A 25185-nucleotide genomic window follows, 5' to 3' on the forward strand; every position below is an offset into this window, starting at 1 on the left:
GCCCAGAGAAAGCAAGTGTCCTCTGCAGAGCTACACACAACCCTGAGTTAGTGCAAAAAAGCAGGAGCCAAGCATGTAAACGGCCGCAGTCCCACCCCACTCTCACCCTGCCACACCTCCACCCACTTTTACCCTCTCCATTTCCTGCCCACCAGCCGCCAATCCCTTCACACCAGTGCCCCCCAAAGACTCCCTGCTGCCACGTCAGGATCAAGTTCACCTCTGAGGGATGACTTATAAGATGCTGCCTCATCTCATGTTTTTTTTTTAAGCAACAGTATTGAAATCTAGTTCACATACCAGACTGTTCACGCATTTAAAATGTCTAAGCTGGGCGCCTGGGTGGCTCAGTTGGTTGAGCGACTGCCTTCGGCTCAGGTCATGGTCCTGGAGTCCCGGGATCGAGTCCCACATCGGGCTCCCTGCTCAGCAGGGAGTCTGCTTCTCCCTCTGACCCTCTTCCCTCTCGTGCTCTCTCTCTCTCTCATTCTCTCTCTCTCAGATAAATAAATAAAATCTTTAAAAAATAAAATAAAATAAAATAAAATAAAATGTCTAACCCAACACTCATCACATCTTTTTGTTCTCTACCCTTCGGGGCCACGTGGGCCTTGTTCTGGTTTTGTGAAAATGCCATCACCTTTGCTTTTGGGCCCTTGCACACAGTCTCCTCTGCCTGGGATAGTCTTTTCCTTATATATTTCCTTGGTTCTGTATATACTTCCTTGTGATCCTTCACATCCTGAGATGACACTTCCACTGGGAAGCCTTCCCTGACCACCCAGGCTGGTCATCTGACCTGCAGGACATTCCCACAGCCTCCCCCGGGTCACCCTGTCATGGCACGTGACACAGCAGTCTGAACTCTTAAGGCCTGGGAGTGCAGTATCTGGCAGATGGTCAGTAAATGAGTGAATAGAAAGATCTGAAAATATCTAACGCGACCCCGAGCATATTGTAGAAATCCCGTAAAAGTTTGCAGACTTTATTGCCTACTAGGACAGGGGCAATACCTCCTTTTGGTAACGTTCCAGACAGTTTGGGTGATTAAAGGGTAAAAATTATTGTTTTTTCTTGCCTGGTACCCCTGCCACTTTCTTCTGGCAACAAAACCCCAGTTTTCCTCTAAGGAATCACCTCCATCCCACCTTTGGTCCTTACAGTTTAGGTGGGGCTAAACATTTCATAGAATTTGCACGTGACCCGAATCAGGTCTATTACCTGACTTACTGGAAAGTTTCAGAAAGGAGTGTTTTCTTTTCACTGAGCCAGTGTCTCCAGGGGAAGACAGACTGCCTTAAGGAGAGTTGAGGGATGCCTGGGTGGCTCAGTCGGTCAGGCAGCCGACTCTTGATTTCGACTCAGGTCATGATTTTGGGGTCCTAGGATTGAGCCCTGCATCGGGCTCTGCGCTGAGCGGGGAGTCTGTTGTCTCCCTCTCCCTTTGTTCCATCCCTTGCTCGCTCATGCATGCTCTTTAAAATGGACAAATCTTTAAAAAAAAAAAAGAGTTGAGGAAGCAACTCAGTCCTGATGACATCATTTGAGAACCCGGATCCAGCTAAACTTGAAGCCAACTGACCATTTTGGTTATTCAGCCATTTACATTCCTTTTAAAAATTGCTTAAGCCAAGTTGAGTCCCGTTTCTGTCATTTGCAACTGCAATATTTCTTACAGTTCATAATCCTCCATGTTGTTCACTTACACATCTGCCCATCATATTTGGTCCTTTCAACCAAATAAAAGAACCACATAGACTTTGCCCCGAAGTGCAAGTTTACCTACTATTCTCAAATCTAAGTCTTCATTGTTTTTCAGAGATGCGTTGTACATCTGTCAATATTTAGACTTCCATGCCTGGTACCTTCCACACCATGATCAGTAAATGGACATTTCAGATTGTCCTAAATGATTTTGAGTGTTAAGTCCGGGTTGATGGAAAAGGTAAGATGCTCATTCGGTAGCCTGGCCCAGGTTGGACTCCAGGAAACACCCACGATAAGCACTGTATGCTGAACTTGTGCGCTGATTCCTGGAAGAGCCTGATAAAACAAACTTGGATTTTCCCTTTGATTGGCTGCTGTCAAGGACATGTGCTTTTACCTTCAACATGATGGCTGGGAAAGGCCTCATGTTTTATCCACCCAACTTTGCTACAGGGAAAAAGGCAAACTTAGTGTGGGTGAAGAGGCAAAATGAAATGCTGAGATGCCTCATGGGAACGAGGGTGACATCACTCAATCATCAATTACTGATTGCATTCCAGTCCAACCTATACTTTTTGGTATATACCATACCACTCCCCACTTAAGTCTGGGTCCAGCAAATTATGGACATTTTTTTTTTAACATATAACATATTATCTGTTTCAGAGGTACAGGTCTGTGATTCAACAGTCTTGCACAATTCACAGCGCTCACCATAGCACATACCCTCCCCAACGCCTATCACCCAGCCACCCCCTCCCTCCCACTCCACCCCCACTCCAGCAACCCTGTTTGTTTCCCGAGATTAAGAATTCCTCATATCAGTGAGATCATATGATACATGTCTTTTTCTGATTGACTTACTTCGCTTAGCATAATTATGGACATTTTATTATTTTTTTAAAAAGATTTTATTTATTTGACAGAGAGCTAGAGCACAAGCAGGGGGAGCAGGGGGAGCCGGAGAAGGAAAGGGAGAAGCAGGCTCCAGCAGGGAGCCTGATGCAGGGTTCGATCCCGGGACTCTGGGATCATGACCTGAGCGGAAGGCAGATGCTTAACCATCTGAGCCACCCAGGCGCCCCAAATTGTAGACATTTTAATCTGCAGGTCTTTGCTGGTTCTGTCTGCTTGGAATGACCTTCTACACTGCAGAACTCTCTCAAGACCCAGGTCAAAGGTTAGCTCCCCTGTGAACCCTTGCTCCTTTAATATTTTAAGCAGCTATTTTAAATATCTTAAAGTCAGGCTTTCTTAGCATGGGACTGTAAGTCACTATGACTAGGCTTTGGAGATCTAGCAACACCCCTGTGCTACCTGGGAATTGTGTGTGTCTATGCCCATGTGCATTACTCTGGAGGGGAGGGTCAGAGCTTCAGAACCATCAATTTCTTATGTGTCTCTCTGAGTTCCTTCAGGGCAGGGGTCACATCTTTTTTTTTTTTAAGATTTTATTTATGAGAGAGAGAGAGCACTCATGAGTTGGGGGAGGGGCGGGAGGCGGGGAGAGAGAGAAGCCGACTTCCTGATGAGCAGGGAGCCCGATGAGGGGCTTCATCCCAGGACCCTGGGACCATGACCTGAGCCGAAGGAGGACGCTTAACAGACTGAGCCACCCAAGCACGCCACATCTTTTTCATCTTTGACTCTTCAGCACTGATCCACAAGACACTTATAACTGTGGCAGAAGGCTTTTAGTGACCCACAGAGGCAACGTTTTATAGGCAGAGAAAACAGGATGTTTTAATTGGTAGAGTCAAGAGTTGTTTGTTCTTGATTGCAGCGTTCAACATGCAAATTACATTCACCTCTTGGTACAGAAATGGCACCCAGCCACTTCCCGGGGACAGTTAATCCAGACAGAATGATTCCTGGGCCAACCTTAACTATGTGTCTGCCTGCAATTGCCCTTTCTCCCTTCTTACAGTGATACGTAAACTCTCTTATCCAGAGTAATTGGGAAAGGAGGTCTTACGTTCAACGGAGTAGCCATATTCGGGACAGCACTGTTGATCTGTCAATGGATTTGATACCTTCTGAACTCCAGCTCAAGACCTCAGATTATGTATCCTATCTTTGGTGATCCCAAAGGCACTTGAGAATCCGGCAGTGTCTCAGTGTTGCCGATTTTCACCGGACAGTGTTGAGATAGAAGGCTGGCTAAGTCTGCCCTAGCCCTGGGTATTCACTCTGAAAAGAGCTTATCTGAATCAGGTTTTGACCCATTTGCTCTCTATGTCACTCTGTAGGCTCAAAAGGAACAACACAGGGAGCTTTCACTTTGCTTATCCATAGCTCCTAAATTTTCAGTAATGAAAATGTATTATTTGTGTAAAGAAAGTTGTACAAATACTAACAAAAAATTAAAGGTAAAACACAAGGGGTGTTTGGATCCCAAGAAAACAGGTGTTCACTGTGGTTAGAAGTCAGGCTGACTGCACTTAATAATTAGGGTATAACGGACAATGCTTTTTCCAAAGACTGAATTTTTGCTAAGTTTTATATATTATTACTAGCTTGAGTATTCCCCCTTTCTTTGACTTTCATTATCAGAGTCACCAGAAGGAAAATGTAAAACATTTTAAAAATAGCTGTTTCTGGGTAAGTTATCTAGCACAGACTCCTCAAACGTCTCTAGTTTCAGACATACAGGGGAACCTGGCTCAGATAAGAACACTTCCTGCGGAACACCTGCCGGCTCATGCATCTTCCTTTTTATTCTGAGAGGCTTCCAGCTCAAACCAAAGTTACAAAGTTAACCACTACTCTGAGTTCCTGACACAGCAAATCCCTGTGTGGTCTTCAAAAAATAGAGGTCTGTAATTCCTTCTTGAACATGCCTTCGAAGTGGAGGTCTTTGGCCATGAGCTCCTCTTCGACATCATCCAGTGCCCACTGGTGATCCGTCAGCTCCAAAGCTTCCCACTCTGTCTGCAAAGGAAGAACACACCAGAGAAGGGATAGAAGGGCTGTTACTAAGAGCAGTGCTGATGTGGCTGGCCAGCAGCTGGATTAAGCTATTTACACGTATAAACTCATTTAATCTATGAGGTAGGGGCTGCCACCTGCCCTGTGCACCCCTGTGCTCAATTTGTAGGCAAAGAGAATAAGGCTAAAAAAGGTAAAATTATTTGTCTGAGGCCACTAGAGCTAGTAACTAATGACATTTCTCAAATAGTCTATTAACGCTGATTACTTTTGCCTTTAATTAGTAGGTTTAAAAAAACGCTTTAGGAAATATAATATGCAATACAAATGTTAGCTCATGGCTTTTTAAAAAACTTTTTTATTTAAATTCTAGTTAGTTAACATACAGTGCAATATTGGATTCAGGAATAGAATTCAGTGATTCATCACTTACATCACCCATCTAGTCCATTCCCCCACTCACCTCCCTCCATCAACCCTGTTTGTTCAACCCTGTTTGTTCTCTATCGTTAAGAGTCTCTCATGGTTTGTTTCCCTCTCTCCCCGCTCCCCATATGTTCGTCTCTTTTGTTTCTTAAATTCCACAAGTGCAATCATATTCTCTGACTGACTTCACTTAGTATAATACATTCTAGCTCCATCCACATTGTTGCAAATGGCAAGATTTCATTTTTTGATTGCTTGTTGAGTAATATTCCATTGTGTGTGTGTGTGTGTGTGTATACATACATCACCTTTATCCACTCATCTTTTTTTTTTTTAAAGATTTTATTTATTTATTTGAGACAGAGAGAACAAGAGCAGGGGGAGAGGAGCAGAGGAAGAGGAAGGGCGAGAATCAGACTCCCCACTGAGCAAGGAGTCCGACGTGGGGCTTGATCCCAGGACTCTGGGATCATGACCCAAGCCAAAGGCAGACACTTAACCAACTGAGCCACCCAGGCGCCCCTCCATTCTTTGTTTAAAAATACAATTCACATACCATAAACTTCACCCTTGGAATATGTACAATTTAGTGGTTTTTAGTATGTTCACAAAACCATCACAACTACCTAATTCCGGAACACTTTCATCACCACAAAAAGAAACTCTATTTCAAATAGCAGATGCTCCCCATTAAACTCCTCCCCCAACCTCTGGCAACTACCACTTTACTTTCTTTGGATTCATCTCTTCTGGATACAATATGTGGCTTTTTCTTACTGGTTTCTTTCACTTATGATGTTTTCAAGGTTCCTCCCTGCTGCAGCATGTATCAGTACATCATTCCTTTTTGTTAATATTCCACTGAACACTTTCATTGTTCATACACTGTATGTATATTCCAAAATGTTTCATTTTGTTCATCTGTTCATAAAATGCACATTTGGATTGTTTCTCTTCTTGGACTATTATGAATGTGCTCTGAACATCTTTTTTTTTAAAGATTTTATTTTTTCATTTGACAGAGAGAGAGACAGTGAGAGAGGGAACACAAGCAGGGGGAGTGGAAGAGGGAGAAGCAGGCTTCCCGCTGAGCAGGGAGCCCGACGTGGGGCTCGATCCCAGGACCCTGGGATCATGACCTGAGCCGAAGGCAGATGCTTAACGACTGAGCCACCCAGGTGCCCCCCCCAACCTTTTATTTAAAGATTTATTTGACACAGGGAGGGAGAGAGAGAAAGAGAGAGAGAGAGAGAGAGAGAGAGAGAGCGCACAAGCAGGGGGAGTGGCAGGCAGAGGGAGAGGGAGAAGCAGGCTCCCAGCAGAGCAGGGAGCCCGATGCAGGGCTTGATTCCAGGACCCTGGGATCATGACCTGAGCTGAAGGCAGACGCTTAACTGACTGACGCACCCAGGGGCCCCTCTGAACATTCTTGTACAAGTTTTTGTGTGGGCATAAGTTTTCAATTCCCTTGGCTATTTACCTAAGTGCAGAATTGCTGGTCATATGGTAATTATGTTTAACTTTTTGAGGATAGGCTAAAAACTGCTTTCCAAAGTGGCTGCACCATTACCAGCAAGTAGGATGATTCCAATTTCTCCACATCCTTGTCAACACCTGTTCGTGTCCATCTTTTTTATTACAGTCATCGAGTGAGTCACTGTGGTTTTGATTTGCATTTCTCCAATGGCTAACAATGTTGAGCATGCTTTCATGAGCTTATTGGGTATTTGTATATCTTCTGTGGAGAAATGTTTGTTCAAAACTTTTGCCCGTTTTAACTGGGATGTCTTACTATGGCTGAGTTCTGAGAGTTCTTTATTCTGAATACTAGACCCTTATTAGAGATATGATTTGCAAACATGTTCTCTAATACTATCTTTTCATTTTCTTGATCGTGCCTTTGAAGTACAAAAGTTTTCATTTTTACAAAGTTCCATTCATCTATTTTTCCTTTTGTCACTTGTACTTTTAACGTCATGTCTAAGAAGTCACTGCCTAATCCAGCGTCAAACATTTTACACCTATGTTTTCTTCTAAGGGTTTTATGTTTTAGCTCTTACACCATTTAAAGTTTTTCTTTTTTTTATTGTGGTAAAATATATATAACATAAAATTTGCCACTTTTAACCTTTGTAAGTATACAATTCAATGGCATTAATTACATTCACAATGTTGTGCAACCATCAAGACTATGTATTTCCAAAAATTTTCATCCCCTGAAACAGAAACTCTGTACCTAGTCAGCAGTAAGACTATTCTTTCCCCCACTGAACTGTCTTTGCACCTCCGACGAAAGTCAATTGATCTTAAACGTATGGGTTTATTTCTGACCTCTCAATTCTACTCCACTGATCTACAGATCTATCCTTATGCCAGTACCACACAGTCTTGATTATTGTAGCTCTGAAGTAGGTTTTAAAATCGGGAAATGTGAGTCTTCCAACTTTATTCATATTAAAGTTTTTTGGGCTATTCTGGGTCTCTTGCATTTCCATATGACCTTCAGGATCAGCCTGTCAATTTCTGCAAAAAAGGTACGTGGAATTTTGAGAGGGACTGTATTGACTCTGTAGATCAATTTTGGGAGTACTGCCACCTTGACAATATTAAGTCTTCTAATCCATGAACATGGATATCTTTCCATTTATTCAGGTCTTACCTAATTTCTTTAGCAAAGCTTTGTAATTTCAGTGTACAAGTCTTGTCTTTCTTTTGTTGAATTTCTTTCTAAGTATTTTATTCTTTTTGACACTATGTAAATGGAATTTTCTTTTTTTAAAAAATATTTTATTTATTTGCCAGAGAGAGAGTGAGAGAGAGAGAGAGTGCGATAGTACAAGCAGGGGGGGTGGTAGGCAGAGGGAGAAGTGGCTCCTTGCTGAGCAGGGAGCCTGATGCAGGACTCGATCCCAGGACCCTGGGATCATGACCTGAGCCAATGGCAGACGCTTAACCGACTGAGCCACCCAGGCATCCCTGGAATTTTTTTCTTAATTTCATTTTCAGATTTTTTATTACCAGTGTGTAGAAATAACAACTGATTTTTGTTTTGTTTTATTTTGTTTTTTAAAGATTTTATTTATTTGACAGAGAGAGACACAGTGAGAGGGAACACAAGCAGGGGGAGTGGGAGGAGGAGAAGCAGGCTTCCCGCAGAGCAGGGAGCCCGACGCGGGGCTCGACCCCAGAACCCTGGGATCACGACCTGAGCCGAAGGCAGACGCTCAACTACTGAGCCACCCAGGTGCCCCTGATTTTTGCATCTTTACCCTGCATCTTCTAAAACCTTGCTGGACTTGTTTGTTAGCTCTACACAGTTTATCTTGTGGGTTGTTTACAATATTCTATATACAAGACCATGTCATCTGTAAACAGATCATTTCCTTCTTCCTTTCTAATGTGGATGCTTTTTACTTCTTCTTGCCTAACGGGCCTGGCTGATCATCCAGCACAACGGTCAACAGAAGTGGCACGAGTGGATAGTCTTTATCTTGTTCCTAATCTTAGGGGAAAAGCTGTTAGTGTTTCACCACTGAGTATGATGTTAGCTGTGGGTTTTCATAGATGCCTTTCATCAAGATGAGCAAATTCTTTTCTATTTCTAGTCTTTATCATGAAAAATTAGTGAGATTTTGCTGTACAAAAATTATACTGGACTTTACATATTGCAGAATCATTTCATGAAAAGGCTTTTAAGTATTGATCTTTTTTTTTTTAAATGAAATTTATATCTGATGTCCACAGGGTCCAAAATAGCTCAAAATATCCTAAATGTTTACCTGGTGTCTCTGAATGGGCTCTTCTACAGCTTCATTTACAGTGTGGATTAAATTTGAGTAAGCATTTAAAAACTAGGTAAAAGCACCAAGAATTTCCAATTTATTTAATAGCTGACTCTGTCTAAGGAATAAGAAATATGTAAACAAAAATTCATTTTTGCTAAATTTAAATGATGGAACCATACATATCACACTCACTTCAGGGAACCGGTCTTCAAAGTAACTGTCTGCTAATGCCTTTCAGAGTGTTAGTGAAGGTACAGAAGGAGGTGTGAGTGTACCTTGAAAGCTTTGTTGGTGTCTGCAGGCATGGCCATGGCTGCTCCCGTCATCTGCTCCTGCATCATCCGTGACTGGTCTGCGGCTGCAGATTAAGACACACCTATGTGACCGCCGGGGCTCGGCAAGCACCCAGGACCCTCCGGGAAGAACGGTCCTCATGCAACACTGACAGATGCTCAGGAATGAATGAGTACCACATGACAGATTCCCTGACTGGCCCTCCCACACACTGGCTATGTGACCTAGGGAAAGTCACTTTACCTCTCCTGAAAAGTTGGCATGATAATAACAGAAGGTAACTGAAGGAAGTGCTACACTTTATTTCAAATGTAAACAATAACTACGCTACCGGTTACTGAGCAACTACCTTATGCCAGGTACTTTACTAAGTGCTTTCCATAGTCTACGTCATTCACTTCTCACAACAAACTCTGAAGCTAATTATTAAGGTCTCTGTTTTACGAATGAGCATAGGATTCAAGTGGTTAAGTCACTTGCCCAAGGTCCCAGCCATGAAATAAGAGAGCCAGGATTAGTCCTGGGAAGAACTCTAGGCAATGAACTAACTGGTCAAACCAGGCCTTGTTTCAGCTTCAGTTTACAGGCTTACATTACTGGTACTGGATTCCTCACAGGAGGCTTTCAGACTTCAGGGAACTAAATATTGCCCCCATGATTTCCAGGGAGAATTAAGATCTTCAGTTGACCCTGGAATTTTTTTTTTTTTTTAAGATTTTTTTATTTATTTAACAGAGAGAGACACAGCGAAAGAGGGAACACAAGCAGGGGGAGTGGGAGAGGGAGAAGCAGGCTTCCTGCCGAGCAGGGAGCCCGATGCGGGGCTCGATCCCAGGACTCTGGGATCATGACGTGGGCCAAAGGCAGATGCCCAACGACTGAGCCACCCAGGTGCCCCTGGAATTTTTTTTTTTTTTTAAAGATTTTAAATAATCTCTACACCCAGGGTGGGGCTTGAACTTACAACCCTGAGATCAAGAGTCGCATGCTCCACCGACTGAGGCAGTCAGGCTCCCCGACCCTGGAATTTTTAAGACTCTTGCAGAATACCTCAGAAACTTTAGAAGTTTAGGGAGTAAAGCATGGTATTTGACTATGCTAACAAACAGAACAGCCTACATGAGTTTTCTGGCCCTGGCATGGATGACTGTCTATCAAAGTATTTGCTTATTAAACCCAACATGCTTCTTACCATTATCTTGGCCCAGAATCAGGGAGTAAATGCTTCGAAGCCCAAAAACATTGAGGAAGTACCAGGATGCAGAACTCACCCTAGGAAAGCAAAGTGAAAGAACATAGGTAGTTATTTTAGAATTAACAGAGTTCACACTTTTCTATCACCCAAAGAGTATATAAAGAAATCACTTGGGGTAGGCTAAAAGTTGTCATAATCCACCCATGGCATTTTCAGTGGAGTTTCAATGAGAAAAACCAAAAATCTATTCCAGTGAAGTATGCAAATTGGAAATCGTGTTCTTTAAGGGACATTAGTTTTAGATTTTGTTTTGTGTTTTTATAAAGGAAAGAAAGTTCTTACCAGGATGCATCTAATGTGAGTAGTTCAATTCCCTGTTGCAGCATAGGCTTAAAACGGAGAGTCAGTGGAAATGGGACCTTGGCTGCAGAAAAGAGAGAGAAAGTTTACAATCTTTCCTTGCTGTTTTTAGAACAGTTTAAGCATGAATGCATGTAATCCTTCCCTGAGGAGGTGGAAACTCTGTACCATAGTTAGAAAATGATTTCTACCAGGAAATTTGTGTCAATTTCTGAAAAAAAAAATAACAGTCAAATGTCACTCTGTTATAGTTCCTTGAACACCAGCTTCTCTATTGCTTAACAACAGGGACTCTGAGTTATGACTTAAAATTAGAAAAGAAACTTGCACTATACTGTTAAACCCAAAGTGGAATATATACACATAGAGAACTATATTCCTGAGAAATGAAATTGATTCAAAACAAATTATAAACAAATAGACAAACAACTCACTGCAATACTTAGAAAATGAAGTCAAAATAGAAACATGCTGGGGTGCCTTTGTGGCTCAGTCGTTAAGCATCTGCCTTCAGCTCAGGTCATGATCCCAGGGTCCTGCTTGGCGGGAAGCCTGCTTCTCCCTCTCCCACTTCCCCTGCTTGTGTTCCCTCTCTCGCTGTGTCTAGCTCTGTCAAATAAATAAAATCTTAAAAAAAAAAAAATAGAAACATGCTTCCCTTCATCCTACTTAACTAGAATTAATTTTGGATACAAACGAGCAAGCCGTTCACTTAAGTTCCTATTTGTAAAAAAGTATCCACATCATGAACTAATGATGAGTTTGGGATACGAGCCATAAAATCATGGCATATTAATTTTTTTTCAAAGAATGTGATTAGTTTCCAGGGCGCCTGGGTAGCTCAGTCGGTGAAGTGTCTGCCTTTGGCTCAGGTCAAGATCTCAGGGTCCTGGGACATGTTGGGCTTCCTGCTCAACAGGGAGCCTGCTTCTCTCTCTCCCTCACTCTCTGCCCTTCCCCTTGCTCATGCTTGCTCTCTCATGCTCTCCCTCTCTCAAATAAATACAATCTTAAAAAAAAAAAAGACTGTGATTAGTTTCCAATAGAGAATATGGGACCTGTTATTTTAGTCTCAGCAGCACTTGGATTTCTCTGAACAGGGATATGGGAAAGGATCATAGATAAGTGAACCTGAAGTCTTCCAGGTCTGTAACTTACTTGTGACAAAGCCTGAGAAAGTCATGTTGATCCAACCACCAATAAGAATCATAGGGAGCACATTTGTTACATTGCCTTTCATCATGTCTGTGAGCATGGTGGGATCTATGACAAAAACAAGAGACCACAACATTTTACAACTGTTGGCAGGGACTTCTCCCTGATTTTCTAGAAATTTTTAATTTACATGATCATTAAATACAAGTTCACGTAAAAAATTTAAATGACTTGGAAACATAGGATGTAGACAGTTTCTCTGAGCGCACTCTGAATACTTTTAACAGTTTGTTGCATATCCTTCCATCTTTATACATATGTGTATAAATATGCACGTATATGTGTACACACAAGTTTCGATATATACACAATGAAGGGATATTATGCTTACTAATCTGCTTCTTAATTTTAAAAAAGTAAATATACCGTAAATGGTATTTTCACATTGGTAGAATCTCTCTCTCTCACTATGTTCAGTGTGTGCATAGGAATCTACTATGTGGTCATACTTATTACTTTTGGATGGACCTATAGATTGTTCTTATTTTTTATTTTTTTATTTTTTTGCCTATAAGCACTGTTGCCACAACTACCTAGTACATAAATCTGCATGTTGATGTGTTTCTGTAAGAGAAACTCTTAGAAGAATTTCTGGGTCAAGGGGTTTGAACATTTAAAAATTGACAAATACCGTCAGATTGTCCTTCAACAATAGTGAGAGGGCCTAACTTCCCATGACTTTGACAGTAGCAGCTTTGTGAAGCTTTCAATCTTTGCCAGTTTAATGGTCTAAAAAGGACATCTTGGGGGCGCCTGGGTGGCTCAGTTGCTTAAGCATCGACTCTAGATTTTGGCTCAGGTCATGATCTCAGGGTCATGTGTTCGAGCCCTACACTGGGCTCTGTGCTCTGTGGGGAGTCGGTTTGAGATTCTCTCTCTTTAGCTCCTTCTGCTTCTATCCCCCCACCCCCTACCTCGTGTGTGCACATCTCTCTCTCTCCCTCAAATAATTAAATCTTAAAAAAAAAAATTAAAAGGATATCTTGTTCTAATTTGCATTCTGTGGATTTTAGTGAAGTCAAATATCTTTTCATACACAAATTGGTCTTTTGTTTCTTGTGGGTTTTCTAAAAGACTTATTAAAATCAATTGCTGTACCTTCTGTCTCGGTTTCTTACCTAGAGAAATGAGTATTAAAATGAGAGGACAGCCAACACAGAATAATAAATTATTTTGTTTTACTTTAAAAGTGCTATTTTTTTTCACATGACTAGGGTCAGCGGAAGTAAGAAATCTGTTAGAGCAAAAACTGTAGGGTGGGCTAAGCAATCATGTATGACAAAGGAATGGCTGGCCTAGGGAAGTGGTTAAGAGCTCCTCCTCTTTCAGACAGAAGCTGGGTGGCCATCTGTCAGCAACGGGATCCAGGCACTGGGTAGGAGCTGGGACTGGGATGCTTTTCCAACTGTGCTCTGCAGAGCCCTGGGTCCTGAGGAACAGCAGAGGGAAGAGACAAAGGGACGATGGCTCTAGCTTTCTCACCCCCCAGCCAAGGGCTCTTTTTTTTTAAATCCACTCTATACATTGGGGTTCCCAGATGATTTATTTGAAAAAGAGAGCTCCACTTGTGTAGATCCCGGTACTAAATGATCTCTAAGGCCCTTAGATTATTATCTTATACAATTTAACATTTAAATAAATTCACATCCTCCCTGCCCTCCCCCCAACTCCTGTTAAGAATCTTCCTTAAAGATGACAGAAGGGAGTAAACATACCAGTCATAGGAGAAGGAGGCACTACCTTCCTTTTAGTTTTTTTGAAAAATCCATCCTCTGGGTTGTTGAAGTAATATTTTCGTGTCAAGAAAGACTAGTAGAAAAGAGAGCTTTTTAAGTCTTAAAACTGTGACATAGCAAGTTGTCAAATTATTCCCCAGAGGTTTAGTCAGAAGGCCCTTGGAATAGGCTGTTACACTCAGAGCTGGCCGCCTACTTGGCAGCCAACCTGACACTTTAGCTGAGTCACATTTAAAAACAATTTCCTAAGAAGGGCGAGGTCACAATGACAGCAGATACCACTAGGCTACAGCTTAATTACAGATTTGCCAAACTTCAGCTTTCCCCAACGAGTCCCCTCATTAAACATTCAGATATCTACTGCCCTCACAGTGAATCATAGAGCTTTTAATTAAAGACAAATGAGTACCTGTTTGGGAATGTATTTTCCGTTTTCCCTGAGGACTCTGCTCCGAATTAGGACTTGACTGAAAAATACAACCAAGACAATGAGATTTTTAAAAGAGAAACACTAGAAGAAAATGAGAGAATAAGAGTAGAAGACCTATTTAAATACAAGAGAGAACCTATTTGGCAACAGTCCTGTGGGGACACTTTTCAAAATACAAGTATCTTTAAAACCAATATAACACATTTAACCCAACAATCAGGTCTTCAAAAAAGAAGTCACTACGTTTATGAACAAAAGATTTCTGAGGAAGGCACATTTGGAACATCACACTCAGCTTTTTCTTACTTTTTAAGAAGCTAAGAAGGAACGTTCTCTGAGTGAAAAGAGTAAGAGTTGGATGCTCCTCAGAAGATCTGGGGGCAGGAGGAGAGAGGAAGGGTGAGGAAAAAAGAAAGAACTTTTAAAACCCCACAGAGAAATGAGTACAGGATTTGACAGGGTTGTTCCCCGACAGACAACAAATAGAAATTCCAGGAGGATTCAGACTGTTAGTAAACTCTCAATAAACATTTACTGAATTAATAAATTATTTGGTGATATCTGACTATAATTGATCATTAAAGATAACAGAGTGTGATAAAAGTAGGTGTGCTAAGATACAGATGCCAAACAGAACAGAGATCAAAATACCAATGTTTGCTAGGTTTTTAAAAGTTGTTTTAATGGGGGCGGGGGCACCTCCTTAAGTTAATGGAAATACTTCTTGAAAAGTGAAAAAAAATGCAGACAGAAAGGAACAACATAAAAACCGTGCTTGGTTTTCTCTCTACTCCTCAGTATAAACCACCTGCTCTAATCAGGGTCCCCTTGTCACCTTATGCATAGTCTAGCCTTTCCACGTGCTGGGAATGCTTTAGTGCCCCTCTGCTTCACGAGTTCTGCCCCACATACCGTAACACCTTCTTTAAGCCCTGCCTTCTCCATGAAACTCTGCCTGGGGCCCTCATGAAATTCTCTCTGGTCTTCCTCCTCTTGACCTCATTGTACTGTACAGTTGACTGCTCTACACACAGGCCTACAGAGGTGATGTGCAATATGTTCTGTCCCTGGGAGCTAGTCTAAAGGTACTCCAACTGTGGCCTATGTACCAGTGCTGGTCTGTGACGAGGTTAAGCGCAGATATTGAGAGTAAGGGTTTAGAAACGTTTATAATAATTTGGTATTTCCACAACATCCAAATAAATATGTACTACAGTATTTTACAAAAGCATCAGTCTATGATAGATTGGAAATAAAAAAAAACCCAAAAAACTGGTCCTTCATCACTGATGGTTTAGGCAGCATTGGGTCTAGAGTAATGGATAAAAATTTAAGCTCTGGAGTTGAACAGATGGGTTCAAATCCTGGCTCTGCCACTTATTAGGTATGTGATCTTGGCTGAGTCATTTAAATTCCCCATGCCTTCTTTCATATTCTGCACAATAACAGTTTTGTTTTCATTGGACAAATACCTCTTCAGCTTCTGAATGCCACGTACTATTAGGTGACATGAATAATAGTGATCAAAAAGCAAATATCTCGGGGTGCCTGGGTGGCTCAGTCATTAAGCGTCTACCTTCAGCTCAGGTCATGATCCCAGGGTCCTTGAATGGAGCCCCGCATCGGGCTCCCTGTCTGCGGGAAGCCTGCTTCTCCCTCTCCCACTCCCCCTGCTTGTGTTCCCTCTCTCACTGTGTCTCTGCCAAATAAATAAATAAAATTTTAACAAAAAAAAAAGTATCTCAGGGCACTTGGGTGGTTTAGTCAGTTAAGCGGCTGACTCTTGATTTTGGCTTAGGTTATGATCTCAGGGTCCTGGGATCCGGTCCTTCATCGGGCTCTGCACTTGGCTGGGGGGAGCGTGCTTGAGGATTCTCTCCTTCTCCCTCTCAAATAAATAAATCTTAAAACAACAACAACAACAACCAAGTATCTTATGGAAGTTAACATCTAGTGGGAGAGAAAGACACTGATTAAATAACCACAGTAATAAATGTGAAATTCACCTATTACGTCCTAGGAAAGAGAGATGGATGGTACGGTGGGAGTATATAATATGGGGATTTGACCATGTCTAGGAAGTCAAGGTCTGGGAAAAAGCTTTGATGATGATGCATGACTATGTTGGAATCTTAAGGACAACTAGAGATTACCTTGGCAAAGTGCTGGAGGGAACAGCATGGGCAGAAGCCCTACATACAGCAGGCATAAAGACTATGTCTCTGAGGACCTGAGAAAAGGCCACATGGCTAGAAGAAAGAGAACTACAGAAAACATGGTGAAAATGAGACTTGAGAGACGTGCAAGAGACATACTATATAAGGCCACATGCATCCCAGTGTATTTTTTTTAATCGTGGTAAAAAATACATAACATAAAATTTATCACTATAATCCTATTTAAACACACAGTTCAGTAGCACATATACAAACACAAACACAATGGAACATTAGCCAGAAGAAAGGAGATCCTGCCATCTGCAACAACATGGTTGAAACTTGAGGGCATTATGCTAAGTGAAATTAGCCAGAGAAAGACAAACGCTGTAGGATCTCACTTTTATTTGGAATCTAAAAAAAAAAAAAGTCAAACTCATAGAAACAGAAAGTAAACTGGTGGTTACTGGGGGATGAGGGAGATGGGGAGATGGTGGCCAAAAGGTAGTTATAAGATGAGTAAACTCTGGGGGTTTAACATATAGTATAGTGACTATAGTCAATAAAACTGTGTAATATACTTGAAATTTACTAACAGAGTAGATCTTAAGCATTCTTGTGAGGTGATACATATGTTAACTGGATTGTGGCAATCAATTCAGAAAGTATATGTATGTCGAATTGTCACATTGTATATTTCATTTAGCTAAAAAATGTATTGAAATATGACACATGCTATAACATTGGATGAGCCTTGAAAACATTATGCTAAGTAAAATAAGGCACAGAGGGACAAATATTGTATGATTCCACTTACATAAGGTACCTAGAGTAGTCAAGTTCATAGAAACAGAAAGTAGAATGCTGGCTGCAGGAACTGGGTGGAGAAGAGATGGGGAGTTATTACTTAATATGTTCAAAGTTTGTTTGGGATGACAAAAATACTTTGGAAGTGAATGATGGGGATGGTTGCACAACAATATACTGACAGAATATACTTACTGCCACTGAATTGTACACTTAAAAATAGTTAAAAAAAAAAAAGAGTGGGGCACCTGGCTGGCTTCATTGGTGGAACGTGTGACTCTTGACCTCAGGGTTGTGAGTTCAGACCCCATGTTGGATGTGGAGAGTACTTAAAAAAAAAAAAAAGGAGCAAAAGGGAAATACTGAGGATTTTAAGCTGAGTTCTTTGTATATATCATTTCATTTAAAGTGATTACCACTGCATGTGGCATATCCTAAGCACTAGATTAAAGGTACCTATTATTTTTCTTTTGCATGTTTTGTCACTTGGACTGAAACTCCCTGAGAGTAGGGTCTTGGCCTTGTCATATCTTGTACCTATAGCATATGGTACAGTGCAGGGCGCATGGTAGATCATCAGTAAAAACTTGTTGACTGTGGATAATTCAGGTCTTCTTCAGGCACTATAATCAACAGAAATTCAGCTACATCTCCTATATTTTCACTGCTGAGTGATTTTGTAGAACTGGGATTGAGAACCATGACCTTGAGGCATTTCAACCCTAAATCAAGGCAAGCTTGAATTATCCTGTATATTCTAAACACTCAGTTTCTCTGAGGTCTGCAGATGCTACAAGAAATTTTTAATTTTGCATTTCCATTTCTATTACTCTTGAAAAATAAGTCCTTATACTGGTTATAAAGACAAAACTCTTTTGCATTGATAATTTGCAAGTGAAAGACATTTTCTTAAAAGAAAGCTTTAGTTTTTGTTTTTGTTTTTTTTTTTTAATTTAAGTAGGCTCCACACCCACTCTAAGATCAAGACCTAAGCTGAGATCAAGAGTCAGACGCTTAACCAACCTAGCCACCCAGACACCCCGAAAGCTTTAGTTTTTAAAGTTGGTATTTCTCAAATTGGAGGGGCGCCTGGGTGGCTCAGTTGGTTAAGTGGCTGCCTTCGGCTCAGGTCATGATCCCAGGGTCCTGGGATGGAGCCCTGCATCGGGTTCCCTGCTCAGCGGAGAGCCTGCTTCTCCCTCTCCCTCTGCCTTCCTCTCTGCCTACTTGTGCTCTCTCTAACTCTCTGTCAAATAAACAAATAAAATCTTTTAAAAAAAAAGTTGGTATTTCTCAAATTGGAGTTTAATCATATATTAAAGACCTGAGTTTGTTTTTTTCCTTTCCTAAGAGTATATTCTTTGAGCTTGAGCACCATTTTTTCCATTCTATCCCCAACTATGGTCTAATATATTTTCATTTATCTTTCAGTTTTGGTTTAATATATTTTAGAAAAATTTTAATAAGTTTTGAGGCACCAAAAGCTTAATAATTTATGAAACCAAACATTCCATTTTGCGATCATTCAGGCTAATGGAAACTTATACTATATTTAGAGGAATGTTTTACGATCAGAAAACGTTTTGACTTGGTTTTTTGGCAGGTTCAGAACTGTGTGCTCAGCATTCTATCCAAGTTCACAGGATGACTTGGTGGGGTACCGTAACACCATGTTGGAACTGGCATGATCCAGACATCTTACATAAAGAAACAATTATGACCAGAGAGGTTCTCCATGGAGGTGGTGCTGCCCTCTAGGGGACTTCTGGAAATCTGTGGAACTTTTTTGATTGTCAAAATGATGTGGTAGAGAAGAAAGAGAATGTAACTGTCATTTGTTAGGGGTAAGGGATGCTAAGTATTCCTCAATGCTGGAGACAGTTATGCGATTCAAAGAACCATCTCATGTCTCACACTACTTCTGAATATCTTACTGAATTGCTTTTGATTATCTGAGCCTCAAACCTAATTCCATCTTTTTTCCCACAGGGAAGGAAGCAGTGATTTTTATATATATTCAATTTCCAGGTATGCAACCAAGTATATATAGGGAAAATTGCACTTTGTTTTGTTCAGAACTTTACCAAGAGTAGTTCCTCATTTAGTAAAATCACATCCAAAATCGCACTGCCTTCTGTAATATCTAAGTAGCGAATACTGTATCAGCCTACAGTTGAACCTGTCCCAATTAAGGTGATTTTATAGTGAGGTGCATGCTTTGACTTTTGCGTTGCACTTTTTTTTTTAAGATTTTATTTATTTAACAGAGAGAGAGAGAGAGAGAGAGAGAGGGCAGGAACACAAGCAGGGGCAGTGGGAGAGGGAGAAGCAGGCTTCCTGCGGAGCAGGGAGCCCGATGTGGGACTTGATCCCAGGACTCTGGGATCATGACCTGAGCCGAAGGCAGACGCTTAACAACTGAGCCACCCAGGCGCCCTTGCATTGCACTTTTGAGGACCACTGTGAACAAGTATTTATGAAATAGAAATTAAATTATTTTTCTTTTATTTCTCCTTGTTGTCACAACTAGGGCATTATGTTGTTGTTTTTATTGAAGTATTATTGACACACAATGTCACACTAGTTTCAGGTGTAGAAAATAGTGATTGGACAACTCTATACATTATGGTGTGCTCATACGTGTAGCTACCATATGCCACCATACAACGCTATTACACTATCATTGACTATGCTGTACCTATGCCCCTATCTCCCTCCTCTCTGGCAACCATCAGTTTGTTTTCTGTATTTATGGATCTCTTTCCGCTTTTGTTTGTTTTGTTTTTTAGATTTCACATATAAGTGAAATCATATGGTAATTGTCTTTCTCTGTCTGACTTATTTCATTTAGCATATAGTAGCCTCTAGGCCCATCCATGTTGTTGCAAACATTATGTTGTGTTTTTTTTAAGTATTTTTATTTATAGAGTGCATGAACTGTGAATTTCATCTTGGTTTAGAAAAAGGAGCTGTGGGGACGCCTGGGTGGCTCAGTCAGCTAAGCGTCTGCCTTCGGCTCAGGTCATGATGCCAGGGCCCTGGGATAGAGTCCCACATCAGGCTCCCTGCTCAGCGGGGAGCCTGTTTCCTCCCTCTGCTTGCCACTCCCCCTGCTTGTGCTTGCTCTCGCTCTCTGACAAATAAATAAAATCTTAAAAAAAGGGGGGGGGAACTATGGGTGTGATATCATTCAGAAACACCCTGAAATCACATAGTGTGACCAAGAACAGAAAACTGTGGCAGAGAATCTATGACAGCAGTAATTGTGGTCAAGAGAATTTAACTTGGGGAGTGAGACTGATCTGAGCTCAAGTACAGGCACAATATTTTACAATTTTGGTTATTTTGGGTAGGCTACTTAATTTCTCTGGCTTTCTTTTCTTCAACTGTAAAAATGGGTTCAGGCTTATCTAACTTGGTGTGATTGTGAGGATAAAATGAGAACAATTTATTGGTGTCAATAAATAAATGCTAAATATCTGAGCTCTCTTCACATTACATCTTTTTATAGCCTTCTTTTCTGTGGTGAACTGACTTCAGGTCTCTCCAGGAGGTTGGTTCTCATCAGTTCTGGAACTGATGCCACAGAAAAATAATTGAAGTGGCCCCTGTGGTGTTGTGGAAAGAACTCCAGACTTGGGAACCAGAAAATTTGCCCTCAAGTCCTGAATGTCATCATGTGTGACCATGGAACCTCTTAAGCCTCAGTTTCTATAAAATGGGACAGCAGCATCTATCTCATAAGAGTTGCTCTGAACGTTAAATAAGTTAATGAATGTAAGTGCTTAGCTTAGTGCCTGGCATAGAATAAGTGCTTAATAAATGTTTATTATTATTATTATTTTTATATTATTCTCAGCCTAATTGGGCAGCACAACTGAAAATGATAAAGCAGTGCTTCCGAAACTTCAGTCATTCTCATTCCATGGTTTTGATTTTTGTTTTATTCACTAGCACCTCATACTATTAAAAACTTAGTGTTTTTTACATATCAACTTTTTCTACTTATGTAAGTTTTAAAATAAATCTTTTAAGTTGCCAGACAATGGAAAACCAGTATTAGTTGCCACAAATAGAAACTTAACATAAACACAATAAAAACAAAACATAATTAAAATTTTAGTAAGACACTGTTGCCTGTGGAAAGTTCTGAGCCCAAAGCTTGCTCTTTCTTAAAATGGAAGATTAATAAGTGATAGCGAAGTGTTAAAGACACAGCAACATTTCCCTGAGATGATCTCTGAAAATAATCACAATGATTCACTGGAAAATATTTTTTTTTAATTTTAATATGGAGGGGGCACAAGTCTAGATACCTAAAATGATCTCAAATCACCTCTCTCCACAGATAAATACTGTAATGAAGCACATGAGGAACAAGTTGCCTCCACTCCTGAAGGAGAAATGGTAATTACAATCCCTCACATTTCTACGGCAATTTTACATTTGCACAGCACTTGGATACTTAGTATCTCAGCTGACCACCACAGTAGTTTGGTAAAACGAGTAGCGTAAACACACCCACCTTATATACAGTTCATAGATAAGAGGGTTGGCGACTGGCCTAACAACAGCAACAATTTTTTTGAGCACTTAATACATCCCAAGACGTGTGCTAAAGGCTTTGTAGGCTTCATTTAAAATTTGACCCCCACACCTGCTCTATGAGGCATCTCCTGTTATCCTCATTTTACAGATGGCTAAAGTGAAACACAGAGGTAACACTGGCAAGGTCACCCAGCCAGTGGGGGCGCGATGTCAACCCGGACAAACTGACAATACCCCTGTACTTTCTTGCCCAAGGTCACTGGGGAGTGAGGCCGACGGAGAGGGAAGGCGCTGACCTGTCGGAGACTTGTTCCTGGGTGAGCTTCTTGTCGCTCTGCAGCAGGATGGACACGTAGTGGCGGATCATGCCCACAAAGAAGGTGATGATAACGATGGGTAGGACCACCCAAAGGCGGATGTTAGAGTCGAGCAGCAGCTCCGGCCCCGCCATCTTCACAGAGAGCCGGCTCCCATCCGCTGCAGTCGGGTTTCTCTTCCCCCGAGGCGCGAAAGCCCCTCTATGATTTCGCCTATGGGCCTTGTCAACGCCTCTCAGTCTAGCTGGCCCGGGGCCCTACTCCAGCTTTGGCTCTCGGGCACTGCCCCCAGCCGGGCAGCCTGGCCGCCCACTTCCGGCGCGGAAGTTTAGCGTCGCGGCGAGGCGCGCCTCGGTGGCGTCGGCGTGGCGTCTCGCCGGGCGGGAAAGTCGAAAACGAGGGGCGGCGACGGCTTCTCGGCGGGTGAGTGGAGCAGTGGTCGTCGTCTCTTGAGGCCCCCGCGCCACTGTGGCCTGGTCGCTGGGCCCCGGCCGACCTCGGCCTTTCCCTCTGGGACTCCGCGCCCCGAACCTCGGCCTCCTCATCTGCCCTGTTGTGGGATAATCCCCCCAGGTACCTCCGTGCGTCGTTAAAATGGCAAAATGAGAAGGGCTATTACCCCCAACTCCTTTCCGAAGGACCTGGTCCAGACAGTCGGCCCCACCCACCAGGCTTTCAGGCTTCTTTGGAAAGGGGCCGTGTTATGGGCTTGTGCCTTGAAGTCAGACAGCCCTGACTTACATTAATTTTTGTCTGTAAAATAGCTGATAATGGTTATAAGTATTTAACGAGGCAATGGATAAAGAAAACCCTTAGCATGGTGGGTGGGACATAGTAAATGTTAACTGTTGTTGGAAGCCATCATTATAATCAAGAGTAAGTATAGTTGGTATGTAGTGCAGATTCTGGAGTCAGACTGCCTGACTTAGAAACCCAACTCGGCCACTGAATGAGAATACTAAGGCTACCTACCTCAAAAAAGACTTGTGAGTAATAAATGAAGTATTAATTATAAAGCACTTAAGATCGTTCTTGTTAGTTATTAGTATTTACCTGCCTGCCAGCCATTCTCATTTAGGAATATGGTCAGAAATTTTAGGCCAGGTACCCTGCTGGGCACTAGGGATACTGAGATAAGTGAGACTGGGTTCCTGTTCTCAAGGAGCCCCACAGTCTAGTGTGATGTGGTAGCGGATCCTAGATACACTCTACGGAACAGGGAGGCTGGAATAGCAAACTCCTTTGGGGATAGGAGGAACATTTTTCAAGGAAGATGACATTTGACTGTGTCTTTGAGGATGAGTAGTAGTTTCCAGGCAGATGAGAGCATTTCAGGTGAAAACACCTTATGCAAAAGCATTGACACCAGGAATGTTTCCATTTAGAAGATACACTAGGAGGCCCTTAGTGTGGTTCAGGCCATGCCCTACCTCTTCAGTTTCATTTATAACTCTACAGGCTCCTTACCGGTTCAGTGCTGTGTTTTTCTCTGCCTGGGCTACTCATACATCTTCTAGGGACTAACTCCTGTTGAAGCCTTCAGGTCCATGCTTTAAAATCATTTTCTCACAGAGATTATCCCTGAGAAATTGTCCCTGCTTTTCATCTCCCCTACCCCCAACTAGATTAAATTTCCTTGTAAGCCCTCATAGCACCCTGTGCTTCTCTCTTATAGCACTTACATAACTGTGTTTAAATAACTACTTCAAGACAACTCATTACTATAAACTCCCTGAGGGCAGGGATCATGTCTGGTTCATAGTTGTAACCCCAGCACCTAGCACAGTCTCTAACATACAATATTGGATTAATGAGTTAAAGGAGAGGTAGGTTGGGGCTAGATGATGAAAGGATCTGGAATGTCAGAAAGAGAACTGGATTTCATCCTTCAGTAAGAGGAAAGTGGTCTGGCTAAAGAGGCAACTAGGTAAAAAAGTTTAGACCAGATATAGGAGTTGAAATTCTTTCAGTGCCTGGGGTTAGGTAATATTAGTGTAAAAACTAGAATCACTTTGGTTTTGGGTAGGATAGTTTCCTTTGAGCTATAGCTTTAACATCTCAAAACTTATCTAGCTTCTAGAGGGTAACTTCTATCTGATTTTGCTGTAGAAAGTAATTTAATTGCAGAAGACTTCTGGTCAAAATGGTTTCCAAGAGAAGGCTGTCAAAATCAGAGGATAAAGAGAGCCTGACAGAACATGCCTCCAGTAAGTATCTAGTCATTTGTTGTTTTATTTCCAGTAGCAAATCTGTGAGGCACTTAAGGAGAGATAAACTTCCTCCTTTCAAGTCCTGGGAATCATCAAGGCTTAATGGGTAGAGCACACAGAATCTAGTATCAGGAGATTTAGGACTGAGTTTCTGCTTCTAATTCCATGTATGACTTTGGGCATGCCCACAGTCTTAGAGCTTCAGTCTCCACATCCATAAGAGGAATTAGTATAATAGAGCTTATCCACTTACATCATCTGGGTGCTGAGACAGAAGGTACAACATAGTATCTGTCCTTTAAAAAAGACTATGATCCTCTTTCCTCCCTTAAAAAGAATTATAGTATGGGGGAGCCTGGCTGGCTCAGTCAGTGGAGCGTGTGACTCTTAATGTCAGGGTTGTGAGTTCAAGCCCCACGTTGTGTGTAAAGGTTGCTTAAAAATAAAAATCTTAAAAAAGAATATAGTACAGATAAAACTATGATAGTGATGTATAAAGGAAAGGCATTATATCAAAGCAAGCATGCCAAGGGTGAAGAAACAGTGTAGACTGTCTATATGAGAATGTGGTTGACGGAGGCCCTTACTTAGTTCTGATGAAAAGAAGTTGATAGGGCGCCTGGGTGGCTCAGTCGTTACACGTCTGCCTTCGGCTCAGGTCATGGTCCCAGGGTCCTGGGATCGAGTCCCGCATCAGGCTCCCTGCTCAGCGGAGAGCCTGCTTCTCCCTCTCCCACTGCCTCTCCCCCTGTGTATTCGCGCTCTCTCTCCCTCTCTCTCTCTCTGAAAAGAAGCTGATAGTTTTTTTCCATTTATTATACTCATCTACTCGGTTAAGGGAGTTCTAACTTGTTACATCATTAAGGGAGAAGAGGAAATAATCCTACTTAATTTCAAGTACCTCTTTGTTTTTGTTTATTATGTTTTATTCTCTTGCATTGAAAGCCGTGGGATAAAACCAATCTGGGCTTTGTACTCAAAGGCTTGATGCAAGAGAACCTGCCTGATTCTTTTTACCCCTGCATCAAGATCATTGGTTCTCACATTTTGGTGTGTGTCAAGATTATTACC

The 25185-nt window shown here is 41.7% G+C and overlaps 2 protein-coding genes across 7 annotated transcripts in view; one reads left to right on the top strand and one right to left on the bottom strand.

Moving 5' to 3' along the window:
• Positions 1 to 3423: 3423 nt before the first annotated feature.
• On the bottom strand, positions 3424 to 22214 carry EMC3 (ER membrane protein complex subunit 3). The gene is made up of 8 exons (XM_027584852.2): positions 21884 to 22214; positions 14056 to 14113; positions 13626 to 13719; positions 11854 to 11958; positions 10678 to 10759; positions 10333 to 10412; positions 9122 to 9204; positions 3424 to 4638 (listed from the first exon to the last, which is right to left on the bottom strand). Exons 1-8 carry the CDS (start codon positions 22036 to 22038, stop codon positions 4510 to 4512), a joined length of 786 nt encoding a protein of 261 aa, XP_027440653.1. The 5' UTR covers positions 22039 to 22214; the 3' UTR covers positions 3424 to 4509.
• A 40-nt stretch (positions 22215 to 22254) lies between these two features.
• The window catches only part of FANCD2 (FA complementation group D2), a 55621-nt gene continuing 52690 nt past the window's right edge, over positions 22255 to 25185 (top strand). For 3 of the 6 annotated variants that reach the window (XR_004820210.1, XM_027584847.2, XM_027584851.2), the window contains exons 1-2: positions 22339 to 22477; positions 24014 to 24111. Coding sequence is in view for 5 of the 6 variants with exons in the window: in XM_027584847.2 (XP_027440648.2) it covers positions 24048 to 24111 (64 nt within the window). In the remaining variant the exon portion in view is untranslated. The other 3 variants (XM_027584848.2, XM_027584850.2, XM_027584849.2) reach the window with 3 other exon arrangements.

The sequence above is a fragment of the Zalophus californianus genome, chromosome 1 (genome assembly GCF_009762305.2).
Source record: "Zalophus californianus isolate mZalCal1 chromosome 1, mZalCal1.pri.v2, whole genome shotgun sequence".
Taxonomy (NCBI): Eukaryota; Metazoa; Chordata; class Mammalia; order Carnivora; family Otariidae; genus Zalophus; species Zalophus californianus.

Bases quoted from the DNA above. Each gene is read 5' to 3' on its own strand.
- EMC3 (XM_027584852.2), bottom strand. From the start codon at position 22,038: ATGGCGGGGCCGGAGCTGCTGCTCGACTCTAACATCCGCCTTTGGGTG. The intron at 13,720-14,055 runs GTACTCATTTGT...CTTTTCTACTAG, and splicing joins GAAAATACATTCCCAAACAG to TCTTTCTTGACACGAAAATA. The intron at 10,413-10,677 runs GTAAGAACTTTC...TTGCTTTCCTAG, and splicing joins CTCACATTAGATGCATCCTG to GGTGAGTTCTGCATCCTGGT.